This window comes from Culex pipiens, chromosome 3 (assembly GCF_016801865.2).
Source record: "Culex pipiens pallens isolate TS chromosome 3, TS_CPP_V2, whole genome shotgun sequence".
NCBI lineage: Eukaryota > Metazoa > Arthropoda > Insecta > Diptera > Culicidae > Culex > Culex pipiens.
Genome location: NC_068939.1, coordinates 60,871,084 through 60,887,539, shown reverse-complemented (window position 1 = coordinate 60,887,539; position 16,456 = coordinate 60,871,084). Strand labels below are relative to the sequence as shown.

The following is a 16,456-nucleotide window of genomic DNA, read 5'->3' as shown; positions in this document are numbered from 1 at the left end:
TTCAATTTAATATATTAGATTTCAGTCTTTTTTGCATGAATTTTTGATACGTCTACTGACTTACCATAAGAAAGAAATTGAAAAAAAAGTTCAAATTTTAATCCGTTTTTTTTATTATAAATCCCAGGAGACCATTTATTTTTTTGAATTTGCTACGAATAACAAAAATTTGCCAACATGCTGATTTTAAAAGATTCTTGATACCAAATGTTTTCTAGATATCCTAGATATTTTGCAAAATTTTGATGAAGGCATTTGTTTTTATTTAAATATATGGCTTTTCCATAAAGCACTAGATTATTTTTCTGGTTTTCTGATATAAGAAAAACATAGTTAGACGGAAAAAAATAAATAATAAATATAAAATAATTGGATAATTCTCTACCAACTCACACGAAATCGGGAACCCCGACCCTTCTTCGATTTGCGTGAAACTTTGTCCTAAGGGGTAACTTTGGTCCCTGATCACGAATCTGATGTACGTTTTTTGATATCTCGTGACGGAGGGGCGGTACGGCCCCTTTCATTTCTGAACATTCGAAAAAAGAGGTGTTTTATAATAATTTGCAGCCTGATGAGATAGAAATTTGGTGTCAAAGGGACTTTTATGTAAAATTAGACGCCCGATTTGATGGCGTACTCAGAATTCCGAAAAAAACGTATTTTCATCGAAAATACACTAACAAAGTATTAAAAATTCTCCCATTTTCCGTTACTCGACTGTAAAAAAATTTGGAACATGTCATTTTATGGGAAATTTAATGTACTTTTCGAATCTACATTGACCCAGAAGGGTCATTTTTTCATTTAGAACAAATTTTTTCATTTTGAAATTTCGTGTTTTTTTCTAACTTTGCAGGGTTATTTTTTAGAGTGTAACGATGTTCTACAAAGCTATAGAGCAGACAATTACAAAATTTTTGATATATAGATATAAGGGGTTTGCTTATAAACATCACGAATTATCGCGATTTTACGAAGCAAATTTCCCCTCTTAGGTACACGCTGGTTGGTCGAACAAACGTTTCCCAATCAGTCAATCGAGAGACGTGATCGTCGACGGTGCAACAAAACTAAACCAACAAAACTCGGCTCGGTTGGTCCCGAAAATTCATTCTGTTGCTGGACGTCGACGAGTCAACATCAGGAGCAGATGGTCTGGTGGCCCGGGAGCAGATGGCATGGATCAGCCAAGACATGCCAGCCGGCATTAGAAGGAGTCGATAATTGGAATTGGCCACCACCTGAATTGGCCGGAGGCCCCGGGGATGTTCCGATGGGAGGACATTTGCCGAACCATAAGAGTACGGGCAATATGGGTATCAAACTTTATGGTTTTTGATACTGGATATGAAATTTGACATTTCGGCAGTAGTGGCCACAATCCGGAGTGGCCGGAGGCCCCGGGAATGTTCTGATGGGGGGACATTTGTCGAACCATAAGAGTAGGGGCAATATGGGTATCAAACTTTGATTACTGGGTATCAAACTTTATGGTTTTTGATACTGGATATGAAATTTGACATTTCGGCAGTAGTGGCCACAATCCGGAGTGGCCGAAGGCCCCGGGGATGTTCCGATGGGAGGACATTTGCCGATCCATAAGAGTACGGGCAACATGGGTATCAAAATTTATGATTTTTGATACTAGATATGAAATTTGACATTTCAGCAGCAGTGGCCACAATCCGAAGTGGCCGGAGGCCCCGGGGATGTTCCGATGTTGGGACATTTGCCGAACCATAAGAGTTGGGGCAATATGGGTATCAAACTTTATGGTAATTATGAATCTAGTGAATCTTGGGAAAATTTGGACCAGACAATGTAATCGAAAATTTCAACAACCATCTTGCAAAGTTCTTTGTCATACTGGTCATGTGTAACATAACCACCTGCACCTTTTTTTGTATGATCGCGATAACTCGTGATGTTTATTAGCAAATTCCTTATGTTTATGTATCAAAATTTTTGTAATTGTCTGCTCTATAACTTTGTACAACATTGTTACACTCTAAAATATAACTCTGCAAAGTTAGAAAAAACAAGAAATTCTAAAATGAAAATGTTTGTTCTAAATGAAAATAAGGACCCTTCTGGGTCAATGTTAATTCGAAAAGTACATTAAATTTCCCTTTAAATGACAAGTTCTAAAAAAGGGGGAGTTGGCGGAGAATTACCCCAATAATAATACTGAAATTAACTAATTTATATCTCAGTAATCAGCAGTCCGATTAATTGAAAATTTTCTTAACTTTTAGAACTAGTTTTGGCAGGCGGACTTTAAATGTATAACCAGCTTACAAAATTATAAGAAGACTTGTAAGGAAAATCTAATGATGCAAATGGCTTCTTTTGACATAGAAAATGCATTACTTAAATTTAATCCATCTTAAAAAAACATCAAATAAAAAGATTACAATATTCTATCAAATACTCTATAGTAATTAAAAGATATAAAAATATTTACAAAGTGTTTTTTTCTAATGGGGTTGTTTTTTTAAAACATACCTGAATTTTCCGGAGATGAAAACAATAATTGTTGGATAATTTTATTTAGAAGCTCAAAAAATTAATTGTTAAATGAGTTCAGACATTTAAAAAATCATGCAATCATCATCAGAATTCTCTGAAAAAAAATTATAATGTTTATTTGAGCCGTACTTTTTTGTTTTGTTTTTTGTTCTTAGTTGAAATAAACATTTAAACCGGTACACATTTTAAAACCGACGCAACATGTTGTGAAAATCAAAACATAATGTAACGTTAATTTGTAATTGCAGAGTGGTTGTAAATCAGCTTCATTCGGAAAATTGATTAAAATTAAAAATGTCCTACTGATGCAGAAAATACCAACTCCCCCACTCGTCGATCGGTATGCTTAACTTATTTGCGTTTTAAATTTCCAGTCATGCAACCATTAAAGCTCGTGTCATTTGTCAGCACATGTTTCAACTTTATCGTACCTACAGTTTGAGTGTCGTTGGTCTGGTATCTTGTAAAAGTATTTTTTCTAGGCCGAAATTTCCAAACATGTCCAATAAAAATTTATTTCGATTGGTTTTAAATTTCTTTGCCAAGTTTGTGTTTAACCCTTCACTTGACACCACTAGTCATACCATAAGACAACTACGACACAACCTGTTGCATGCAGCAAGATTGTGCGGTAAAAGGCCTCAATATCTGGGTTCGCCCACTCATATGTCCTGCACTCGTTTCAAGCATCATCAGCTGTCACCAGGTGCCACTTTCTGCCCCCTTCTCTCTCCCCTTCTCTCGTTTGTAACCAAGTGGGCATGGTCGGCACGTGAGGTTAGGGTAGGTTCCAGGGTGGAGCGGCGGAAATTACTTACCTGCACCTGTATCGTTGTACTTTCGAGCGCGTTGAACAGCAACGGAAGCACTTCCGTCCTGATGTCGTCCCGGGGTGTTTTCTCCAGGATTATGTGCAGGTTCTCCAGTAACGCTACGGTCGCCTGGATGGATTTGGGAGCAACAAAAACAGTCCTGGGAACGGAGGTGGAGGCGGAAAAAGGATGAGGTTACGGTTGTGGACTTGGGTGTCTGATCGTTGCGGTGGTGCTATCTTGTCGCGATTTTCTGAGTTTGAATTTTTGAGATAAATTGCTTAAACACGCAGTATGACAAGATAGCACACCGGTAACGAAGTCAACGATGGTGCTCAAAAACGGAAAACTTACTTAAACGTTGGTAAAATGATTGCTTCGTATTCGGTGTTCGATGATTCCTGGACCAGGGTGAGGGCGGGCTGCAGGACGGCGGCCAGGACTTCATCAGCACGCATTTCCTGCTGGAGATTGGGCCAGATGTGTTGCCACCAGAGTTTCTGTGAAGGCGAAAGATTGTGGGGTTATTAATAGAAACAGGGCAACACGATACCGGTCCAAGTCAACCTACGAAAGACGCAGGGCTGACTTGAACAAATATTAGCATTTCCCTACAGAAGGGATCTGGGAGCCAGATACCAGATTTCTTCATTTCCCGAAAAATAAGAGCTTACGGTGGTGACTGTGGTTTGCGGTCCAGATGTTGACATCTGATTTGCTCGTCCTAAAATATCATGCGTATGTGATCTGAGTGTTATCTTAGCTTTCAGGAGGTGAAAACAGAAGAAAATCGTACTGAAAATGATATAAGTCCAAATTTAATTAGGCTCCTTTTATACAAATAAAAATGTGTAATCAATAAGTAATACTTAATCGTATTACATCTTTTACTCGTTGAAGCTAAATCCAACAGAGTTATTAAATGTTGATGGGGACTCGTGGTGTAGGGGTAAGCGTGGTTGCCTCTCACCCAGTCGGCCTGGGTTCGATCCCAGAAGGTCCCGGTGGCATTTTTCGAGACGAGATTTGTCTGATCACGCCCAAAGTTGACACTTTGGGCGTTATACCAATTAGCAGGCCTGCTCAAAGTCCGGCCCGTGAAGCCATGTCATCCGACCCACGACGGCATTTCAAAATAGTTCTATGACTGGACCTTAAGGCAGTTTATGAAATATTCGATACATAAAATGAGTGTCTGGATCAAAAAAAAATGCTTGAGATCAAATTTTCACATATTTTAAGAAACATTTAATTGCCCAAGTAACAATTTAAGTTTTAAAACGATCTAGAAGAGATTATTAAGAGTCGTTGGCCAAAAATGGTTATAAAACATTTTAGTCCTACATGCTGTATTAAACACGAGTTAAAGCTGAGTTAAGTGCAAAGTGGACTATTTTAGGAGGTTATGAAGATCAATTTTCAAGGATGTTTTAAAACGATATAATCTAGCAGATAAGTTTTAGCAATGTCTTCAAAGACTCTTGCTGAATTAAATAAATCTTGTGTAAATGATAAATGGTTTTGGAGTATCCTGGAAGACTTCTTAGCGACTGAAATAAATCAAGATATAAATGGAACAGCTCTTGAAGAAAACCAAACGTGCCTTAACTAGATCTTATTGAATTCAAAAATATTATCATCAAAACCATTCTGTCTTATAGTGTACCCTACTTGATAAACAAGTATTAGAAAATTATACAAGACAAAAATTTACAAGGAAAATGCTATATTGAAAAATAAAACATGCATAATTTAGTGAACATATCCAAAAAGTTCATGCCATTAAAAAATGATCGAATAATTTTTCAAGATGCCTCGAAAAAATACTGCTCGCCTTGTTGAATCTTTAAATAACCTACAAGATTTTCATGCCAAAATACGTTTAATTTCTGATATCTCTCAAATATTCAACATGGCTGCGATTTTTTGCCCAATTTCTTGCCTCTCAATATGGCGAAAATCGTTAAACCATTCTTTTCTTGATTAAAACCATGTTAAATGTAATTATTCTAAGCATGCTCTTGGTGGGGACTTCTGAAGAACTGTAGGACTTGTGAAAGACTTGATATTGCTTTAACCAAGGCTAAATCACACGTTGCACTGGCCGTAGCGCATGCTTGTATCGATGGTGGAAAATAGATCCGGGTAGTGAAAATTTCTGGACCAACACGGGAAAAGGGTGGACAAAAATTTCGACTGTGTAGCTAATTTTCAGGTTCACATTACTCGGACACTCAAACAACAGCAATCCTCTCCAGCTTTCTTCCGCAAAGGGGATTTAGATGAGTAGTTACCTGTTGTCTAAGAACTTTAATAATAATTGTTCCAAATTTGCATGCGCCCTTTTTGATTGTTGCTGTAGATTTGATCATAATTTTCTCTCTAAATAAATAAACACAATAATAGCTCTGTTTTTTATTCATATAACATTAACAATACTGCGGAAAAACATACTACATGACAAAACGTATTCCAAAGTGTCAATTATTTGGTTTGGCTTTATTTCGTCACATATTCTATATTTCACTTTATCATGAACATGATCATGGTTTTCGTCACTTTTTCTTTATTTCACATACACATTTACAACGTTTGTCATAGGTTTCATCCGCCACAGAAAAAATAATCACAAATAACACTTTTTATTCTCTTATTAATCGATCACCTAACCTCTAAACTGCACTGAACAAACTGAGCGTAGCAATACATGCAACAAAATATTAAGCCATTTCTAAAACTGAAGAGTTTTAATCTTATCTTCAGGAAGCCGTTGTGAATTTAAAACATTCTTGAACAAATCAACTTATTCTTGGACAAGAAAATGCCGTTTTGGAAGTTGAAATAGTTAATTTGAACGCTAGTCAAGTTAAAAATTAAAAAAAAAAAAACACATTTGCTGCCTCGTTAGTTTTCATCCAATGATGGATTACGAATCAGCATAGACATTGCACAACACTAATTTTCTTCAATCCTCAGAAAAAATCACAAACTAGGGACGGCATGGTTCGACTGCTCCTTGAATAATTTTAACCGCAAACAAATCACTTTTCGCTTTAAATGGTTTTCACAGAGATAGCAACAATAATGGTAACGGAATTTTTATTTCATAATCTGTAAATTCACACAAAATGTCTCCTGCAACTGCGCTGCTGCTGCTGCTCCATGATTGAAATGTTGCTTTTGACAGCTAAAGTCCTACGGTTTTGGAACATGCAACTACTAGCACAATTGGTTTTAAGATGGTTTTATTTGAGTCACTAAAAGAATGCTTGAAAATCTTATTTAAACTAATAAATAAAACTGTTTTGACAGTCTTGAAAACCTACTAGAAAAGTTTTCAAGATATCTTGAAAGAAAAGCGAGGATAGAACTTGATAGGATAATTCAAAGTTGTTATGAAACTTGGTAACATTTTCCAAAGCTTTAATAAAACTTGTGAAGAGTATTAGGCAAATCGTTTGTTACTTGGGATGAGAACATGAAGTTGTTTTTTTGCTTAGGTAATGTTTTTGTTTCAGATCCAAACATTCTTTATGTTTGAATTTAATTTTTTTTAGGTATTTCTATATTGATGTTTTCAGAATCTTTCATTAAACTTAAAATGGGGCATTATACGAAAAAGAACTTCCATTGTTCCATCAAACCATCCACATAAACTACCCCCAGGTCTTTTGTGGTTTCTATTGTAAGTTTCTGCTCGAACCTTGTAACCGTTGTTACAGGTTTCCTTAACTTATAAATATTTAAATGCGAACGTTCACGATCTTTAAGGTTATGGTTAGTAGGGAAAAGGAAAACAAATGAAATTATAAACCAGCTAGTAGGGATTTGGTACAAAACGATTGAAAAACACAATTTGTTAACACACTGATACAACACAACAACAAGGTGGGACCAATATCAACAAGAATAACAAACTACAGAATCCATCTCCGGTGGGTGGAAAATGGAACGACTCCAGAGGGTGGTGTGACCTCCCTCTGTGACGTCATGCCGTGTCACTGGCATCGGAGGCTTAAAGGAACCTTGGAAGACCGCCATCAGTCTATTCCAAACCAGGCAAGTGTGCGATCAACAAGTTGAAAGTAGAGCTTAAAATTAGTAGTGAGTGCGAAGGTGGAGAATTGTGCGCGAAGCACCCTACGTCGTTCAGGTACGTCTAAAACCCTGCAGTACGGCCCTGCAGATGAACGATTGCCAGCGGCCAAAGTTCAAATTAGTCGGCTGGTCCACTCACTACACCCCGTCCACAGGACCTTTTGTGTTGCCGTTTAACGGCCATTTTGTCGGTCAGCAGGAAGCTGGTCCGATATCCCGATCGCACACTCTCGGCCTAGCAGCAGTAAGAGCGGAGGAGCCAGCTGCTACGTCTAACCCGTCAAGGATCGTCGTTTCGCTCTGGCCAGGGTGGCCATCATCACCAAGGAGCACGCTCGGACCGGAACTGGTGTTAATTCCCAAGGAGCGTTATTCCCCTCTCGGGTTGGCCAGATTGGGCAGGTCCCAGGTCGCCCGATTGCGCCAAAGAGGGAAGGCCTGTGTTTCTAGCCGTGCTCTACACCACCACCACCACCACCGTCGACACTGTTCCGGAGAACCGGTGTCCACCAGGACGCGAGCGCTCGCCAGCCGAACGGATTCGGCCCAGAAGTCGTCGTCAAGGTAGCAGCGGTACGTACCGGCAGCGTCTAATCTCCCCCCCCCTTTCATTTACACACACACACATACACTTACAATAAACACACTTTAAAACGAATTAGTAAATGTTATTTAATTATTGAACCCGACCTGCAAAGAAAGTGAACGTTTTAGTCCCTTGTCCGCGATCTCCTCTGTTGACCACCGTAGCGCAGCCGACCCTTAGATTAACCCTCAAGTGCCTCATGCCTTAACCTGAGCTAGTCGTTGGCCTAGTTTTGCAATAGTTACAATTGGCACCCAACACAAAATCGCGAAAATCAGCAGAGGATCGATTCAAAATTTTTAATAAAATTTTCAACTCGAGCGGGAGGAGAATACTCATCAAACTTCATTTGATGAGTAGGATCCGTCTCTAACTTCCACTTAGGTTGCCTAGAAAATATATTATTTAATTTTGTTTGTGGTAAAGTGGTGGTATTTGAACACGAAAATATTTATTTAGAAGTTTAAAATTGATTTAATGAACATCCCTAGAATAACAAATTAAATTGAATAGCATTTCATTAACAAAAAGGTCCTGAGCGATACATACTGTTAAATCAGCACACGAAGAGCAAAACATAAAGATAACAACAATAATTCTTGCGTTGCACTTCGCGACGAGCACCGATCGTTTAGCCGCCGATCGGCCGTCGGTAATTGATATTGTTTATTGTGCACACTAGTCCTACTCACGCGAGTACGAACGATGAAAGAGAAGAACAAAACAGAATACGGAAAGATGGAGTGGCAAGAACAGGAGTACGACGCGGACTGCTCGGACGTGGAAGGTTCGTCCGAGATGGCCTGTCCTGTCGACCCAGGCCACAAGAATTACCCTCTTCACAGGGCAGTACAAGATGTGGAATTCAGTCTGGAGTTTCTCCAGCAACTACGCGCGGAAGGAACCGTGAAGCCGGTGGACGTCGCCAAGATTACCCGGTTGGTTACCATGAATTATAATTAAAGACAGGTTGGGTCTTTAAGCATTTTTATTTGAGCCGTGTTCGCTCCGCTTAAGAGGTAGTTACAGACTGGTGGCTTATTTCTAAAACTTATCCTAGCTAGCTAGTTGGAAGGATTTCAGGTAGACAAATCCTTCCTAGCCAGGTGAGCCTAAATCAACAAGCTTGGGCTTGTTGGGAAAGAGCAACAGAGAGTCCGATAATGATCATGTTATCGGGCTCGGTTTGTTGGTGAAAGGAAAACAGAGAGTCTGATAATGATCGCGTTATCGGACTTGCTTCGGAACATAATTCCTCCGGGGGGTGAAAAAGCATGTCCTCATGCGTTATAATATAAATGTGTTTCTGTTATTAACGCCTAAATAATTAAGATGTGTTTTTGATTATAGTTTTGCTCAGTAACATAAGCGATCCTCATATATGTGGATTTGAATTATAATTCAAAATATTTTCATAATTTTAAAAATTATCTGTTTAACTTTGTGTTCCTGGCTATCTATTTTTGTTTGAAGAGTTAATAGATTAAATGTTACATGAAATAACTGAGTAATTATACATTTTTTATTCATGGTTTGCTTCTTGATTTTTTTTTGTTTCTTTTTTTTTGAAAATGAACACAAGTGGATGTGTTTTCATTATAATATTTCAAATATACATTTTTTTTGTAATTATTGTTTGTTTTTTTCAACCAGTTAACACAATATTTGAGATACTTTTTTACAACAGTTTTATTGGTTTTAGAACTGAATTTATGCTAATTAGCCTTTTTGGCATCAAGGTTATTTTGTACTACATTTTTTTTATTGCTTATAACTGTCCGATTTAATTTATGTAATTTTTATTATTATTATCCTTAACGTTATCGTTTGTTGAGAATTCATTAGTTGTAATAGTTTTTGAACTCATGTCTGTGGTGCAACGATTTTTATGCATAATTTTGTGATTCAAATCTTCATCTATTTCTCACTGTAAAATGATCCAATGTATTCCGATGTTTTAGTTATACATGGCAGTGTTTTGTTTTTTTTTTTACCTAAATTAAGTTCAGTTACTTGTTTTAAGACAACATAGTCATATTTTTTATAACGTTTTCTGATTTTGAAAGTTAGTATGATTAAATTCCTATTCTTTTATATTTTGTCAAAGGAAAAATATGTTCCTAATGTTTTTTCTGTACTTAAGATTTCATTGAATTGAAAAATAAAACTATTTTTAATTAATTGTTTTAGTTAACTTTGAATCATATTGAACACTTTTAACCTTTTTATGATTATTTTTGTTTTGTTGCGAGAGTCATGAGTTATAATGTACCGTCAGAATGAAATTTAATTGAGTAATTTTTTATTAGTTGACACACACTATTTGAATCATTTTATTTGCAATCTTATATTTTGTGATGTAAACAAAAGTTTAAAGGTGTATTCACCCTATATTTTAACGTATTACGATTATAAGTACATTTTGATTCATTGATTTTAGCTTTAGGTACTAATAGATTTTTAAATATATTGGTATATTTATAACCATTGATTTTTTTGCATTTGGGAGAAGAAAAAAAAACTTTTCAAAGTTCTTTTGCAAATTTTTCTATCTTGTCTATGATTATGTGGTATATCATATATTGAATTTCTATCCACTCTCACAAAAAAAATATATACTAAATTTCTTTTAGGCATTTTGAAACCTTTTCTTCATTGTTAATGTTGTATTGTCCGAACACTGTTGTTTTCAGTATCGTTTAATTTTTCTTGATAAAATCCTAAAAATATATCTGGACTTGTCAGGATTGGTTTTTGAACACTGGTCTTTTTTTTTCTTTTTTTGAGGAGATACAGTTTTTTTTATCAAATAAGCATACAAAACAAATACTTTTAATCACAGAAAAGCTGAGACTATTTTTTATCTGTATTTTGCTTTAAATTTTTTAGTTTTTAAATATTTGAAAGTAGTAAGAAAGCACTTTTTTTTCAATTTAAATCATAATTCGTTTTAAACTCAATGTTAATCGGTCAAAGTTTTTGAATTACAGTTTGTGTGTGCTTTTTTTGTTTTTAATTGTAACATTCATTTTTCTGAATTGATACTGTGTTGTTTGGACACATATTATTATTCACAATATGATGACAAAATGTCAATATGTGGGTGGTTTAATTTTTCTATCATCAAAATCTCAGAGTACCAAAAACTCTAAAATATTCGTGGTAGGTTTATTTTCCGTATTATATTCGTATGCCGTACAATTGCTGTTGATTTTTTTTTATTTTGAAATTTAGAAGTCTATATAGATTTTTTTTTTTGCTAGCTGCTTACATTTTTTTTATTCATCAAGATTTCTCTGAATGATATGAATCGTAGAGTAAAATTACTTCTGATAGTTTTCAGTTGTGGCAAAATGATTTTCTTTTTAAAATTTAAGCTTTTTATCAGCTTATTTAGAAGCCTTTGACTTAAAAAAACCATTGTTGAATGTTTTCTTCATTATTATTTTTATAGTATCTAATTTATTAATTAAATTTGTGTTTATTTTTTCACATCTTGTAATAAATGTTAGGGACATTTATTTCTGAATTACTTCTGCAATTATCGTTATAATTTTAGTTTATTGAACACAATTCACAAATGGTCGTTGGTCTACGCCAATCGATTGTTTGTTTTACACAGCAAACACTATTTTGTTATGTTTGCATTGAACTTCAGATATAAAAATATTGATATTAAATTCAAAGCAACATTCGAAACAGATAAAAAAGATGTTTTAGTGTACATTATATCTGTTTGAGCTAATATATGCATTGTTCTTGTATGTATTTCTGTTGTGAATACTACAGCAATCTTGAAATTTCCTTGTACTTGGTTTTGTACAACACATTTTTTTTTGTTGATTTTTTTTTATATCAAAATAAAAAAAACGTATTAAGTACTCATATGATTGAGATTACGGTTTTTTTTTACTTTCAAATAACTGCTACTATCATGTTCGCATGACTCTTTAAAACATTTTTTTTTATATTTGTTTGTGATTTTGCTACATAAAAATTAGTATTGTGTCAAAATAGAAACAATCTTAATAAAGATTGGCACAATAAAAAAAAAACATTTTTTTTCTGGGCAAAATATTTTTGCAGCTTTTGATTGGATATTGTTTTATCTATTTGAATTTTAGTTATCAAGCAATTTAGATGCGATCAATAACTGTCTCTTCAGTTTTATTTTGTTTAATTGTCGTTATATCATGAAAAAAAATCAAATCAAATTATTCGCTCTACAGCATTGCCTTGGCGTTCTCGATTGCGAGATTCCTACTCGAAACTAGGTGTTCGAAGGCTTGATTGTTGAGGCAATTGCAAACCTCTTTTTACACCTTAGCTTCCATCCACCACGGGATTCGAACTGACGACCTTTGGATTGTTAGTCCAACTGCCTACCAGCGACTCCACCGAGGCAGGACCCAGGGAGACGACTCCTACACCTGGACTGAGCTAACGACCTAACCTTTTTTTAGGTTAGTCCGGGACCAACATTCACTTCCCTTCCGACGGAAGGCGTGATCAGACAAATCTCGTCTCGAAAAATGCCACCGGGACCGTCTGGGATCGAACCCAGGCCGACTGGGTGAGAGGCAATCACGCTTACCCCTACACCACGGTCCCGGCCCAATATCATGAAAATCATTTAAAAAAACATGTGTCTTTGACATTCGATAACAGCTTCTTAAAAGCGTATTTCACGATGTCTAGATATGGAGTGAGCAGTTTTACTTCAAAAATTTTGCAAAATATTTTGTTAATATAGTTAACAGAAGTCTTGCCATTTTGATTTGAATCGGTCTGAATCACTGATCTGTCACCTACGATGTTTTTACTTGTTATATGAATGTTTTTTTTTTTTTTTACCCCGATCGTAAAAGCGGTTTTGCAATTTATAATTTTGAAATTGGCCTACTATCTTACATGGTAAAACATATTTATGGGGTGTTGATTTGTATTTCCACTTTCTAGTTAAAAGATCAATTGACAACTTTTTACCCCTATCGTAAAGCTTTTGATTTGACAAAATTTTGGAATTTGTATCTACGAACTTATCTTTATATGTTAACACATACCTATTCGATGACATGCAATTCGTTGACTTGAAGTTCCGTTGATTTCTAGATAACTTGTTGTTCCCTTGGTTTTTGTTGGCTTCGCTGATTCTTGATCCATCCGTTGATTTTTTTGTTCCGATTGAACTTTTTGTTGACGTGTTGTTTGCTGGATTGTTGGTCCGTATCATGCGATGTTGACGTTGAAATATGTTTCTTGTCCTTTTTGTAAATTTGTTTTTCGAACTGGTGAACTTTTTACGTTCTGCAATTAAGATAACGTTGCTTGGCGATTCTTCTTGAAGATTGTTTATTTGTTTGTTGTCCGTTTGAGTTGATCTATTCTGACTTGTCATTTCAATCAAACACTTTGGACTGTTTTCAAACATCAATCCCGGTAGTTGGCTCCTTGCCTTCTGCTGATTCTTTATCCTTATATCCATCAATTCACTTGATGTTGATTCGTTGATTGTATGATTAGTACATTTTCGTACTATGTTCAAATTATATTGAACGTTTTTGACATCTGACTCCCCAAGGAGGCCAATTTTTGCACCCCATTTTAACAGGGCACTCAGGTCTTTTATAAGAGAAGAGGATATATTTCCATCTTCTATATCATGATTGAGTCTTGTTTTTAGCTCAAGAACTCTTTTTAATAAAATTTGTTGGAACTGTGGTTCCATATTTACGAACTGGTACATTTTTTCCAGTCGTTTTTCTTCACTTCACTTCTACTCTTCTCTTTTGATTCTCACTGAGTCATCCTCTTGATGCGACGTATGGCGGGATGGCTCTCAAATCAATTAAGTTGCTAGTCGTGGTGGTCCTCGTCGAGTACTGCTCCTCAGGTTCCTCTGTTGGCGGTGTCCTCAATTCCGATGTTCCGATGATGCTCGAATACTCCGGTGACGTTCGGGATTAATTCCGTATTTGTCCGGGAACACACTTCGCGAATGGTTATTAATCACACGCATGCACTATTTGATTCTGCTCTGAGGTTGATCGACGCCGACCGGCTGCGCCAATTATAATTAAAGACAGGTTGGGTCTTTAAGCATTTTTATTTGAGCCGTGTTCGCTCCGCTTAAGAGGTAGTTACAGACTAGTGGCTTATTTCTAAAACTTATCCTAGCTAGCTAGTTGGAAGGATTTCAGGTAGACAAATCCTTCCTAGCCAGGTGAGCCTAAATCAACAAGCTTGGGCTTGTTGGGAAAGAGCAACAGAGAGTCCGATAATGATCATGTTATCGGGCTCGGTTTGTTGGTGAAAGGAAAACAGAGAGTCTGATAATGATCGCGTTATCGGACTTGCTTCGGAACATAATTCATGTTCCGGCGCGAGCTGAACTTAGCTCTTGAGGCCGTCACCTCAAGACAGCCGCCGACATCGGTGTCGGCTTCGTCCGATGATCCACCCACGGAACAGCGAGGTCCTTCATTGACCTCAGGTTCCGATTCTGGGGATCGGGACGCACGGGCGGTACAATTCGTGTGCCAGGCCCAAGGTAGGAACCGTCGGTCGGATACCGGCGAGGGACGATCGTCTGATCCAGGCAAGTCGTCTTCCCTGGAGAGATCGCCGGCCAGGAAGGCCAAGAAGAAGAAGATTAAGTCGTCGGAATCGGTGGGAATGTCCCCGAAGAAGCGACCGGAACTTAAGAAACAACAAGGAAAGAAAAAGAAAACTAAGAATGAAAAGGAAAGGTCGTCTGATTCGGGTGTACATTCCCCGATGAATCGACCAAACCCCACGAACGAATCCAAACACCGCAAAACCAAGAAAAAGAAGGAACCTACTAACGAAATCAAGGAACAAGCCAAAGAACTCGTCAACAATCTGTTGAATGGAACTGAAGATGAGGACCCGGATTACGCCAAGATTAGGGCAATGATTTCGGAGTTGCTCGTCGTTGATCCCGATTACCCGATTGCGGAAGAACTGGAAAGGTTCTCCGCCAAATTTATTCAAAAACTTTATTAAATTTTCTCAATTAAATCTAGGAGCATCCGCAGTGATCCTCTGGGTTGGCCATAGGTTGGCGAGACAGGGCGTTAGTAGTTGGCGAGGGGTTAAATTGTTTCCCTCGGAACTCGTCATAGTCCTCGATCGCTCACCGACCGGCCAGTTCCAGGAGTGATTACCGGATTGCATCTGAAAAATAGAAAAAGCAAAAATTCATTACACCGTACTATAAATGTTGCATTTGTGTTAATTTATTGAAATATTCGTTAATTTATTTGTTTGTCTGAAAGATTTTTATATTTGTTTGTTTGAAAACATTTTGTGAACTTTTTACTCATTAGACTGGCGGGTATTGAACACCCCTAGTCGTGATAAATGAGTCAATCAGTTTAGTAGTGGTACCGCTGTAAACAAAGAGAGCGTGCCAACTATGTTTATGTTGGGACTTCATAGTTGCACTGGCAGATCGACAGAAGGCTAAGGGATTGTCATGTTCGCCCTTTGTCTGAGTGTCGACTGTGGAGCTGTCGCGAGTGAAGTGCCTAACGACCTGCATGGTCAAAATTGAAATGGTTACGATCATTAAATCACCATTTTTACGATCTTAATTGATCAAATTTTAGTTGCAACTTTTTAATGTGTAAACACTTACCTGTTGTGCTTCTTGCTTGGCAAGATGGCCATCACGGTAATCCCGGGATTATTGGGGTTTCTGCAGTCTGTTCTTCCTCGGGAAGAACCAGATCTGGCAGCAAAACACCCGCCACTTTCACTCATTAATTGAGCTGAAATGTGAAGAAAACGTTTTTAACGAAGAGGTTCTTCGTGTGAATCAATGAAAGTACGTACTTACCAGAACATACCGTTCGTCAAATCGGTGGCTATTGGCCATAAACCACCGATAAAAATGTTCGCGGTCACATATCGAACCGAACTACAGCTAACTGCTTTGTTTACAAACAGTTATGCTGGTGACAGTTCGGTGAGATGACAGTGATGTTGACGTTTTGCACCCTGTCAACTGCAGGACAGTGTGCAGCAGGGGTTTAGATTATTTTGATTTGAATCACCCCTCGCGGATCGAAAGTGATCTAAAATGTAAATAAATCGTAGATAGTGCATGATTGTAGTTTTGCTGCGCAGCATAATATAGAGTTGTCTACCCAATTTTCGGGATACTTTTTATTATTATTTTAAATTTGTTTGTTTGCATGCTCAGTTTAATTTATTCATTTTAATTCGTTATTTATTTTGTGATTGTTATTATTTTGATCGATTTTCAACGACTACGCGGTAAAACAAGTTCTACTTAACCATTTTATAGCTTTCAAAGTTGAGTGATAGTTTTCCGTTGGTTATAATAATTGAACTTAACCAGTTCAATTATTAACCGAAGTGGGGGATAGTGTAACCGTTGTTA

At 36.9% G+C, this 16,456-nt stretch overlaps 1 protein-coding gene across 10 annotated transcripts in view; it reads right to left on the bottom strand.

Annotated features, from left to right (window-relative positions):
• The window catches only part of LOC120414454 (SCY1-like protein 2), a 233,476-nt gene that overhangs the window by 57,093 nt on the left and 159,927 nt on the right, over positions 1–16,456 (bottom strand). For all 10 annotated transcript variants that reach the window (XR_008212373.1, XR_008212371.1, XR_008212377.1 and 7 more), the window contains exons 10-11: positions 3,699–3,844; positions 3,351–3,504 (exon numbers count right to left, since the gene is read on the bottom strand). Coding sequence is in view for 1 of the 10 variants with exons in the window: in XM_052709441.1 (XP_052565401.1) it covers positions 3,351–3,504; positions 3,699–3,844 (300 nt within the window). In the remaining 9 variants the exon portion in view is untranslated. The remainder of the gene's footprint in view (positions 1–3,350; positions 3,505–3,698; positions 3,845–16,456) is intronic.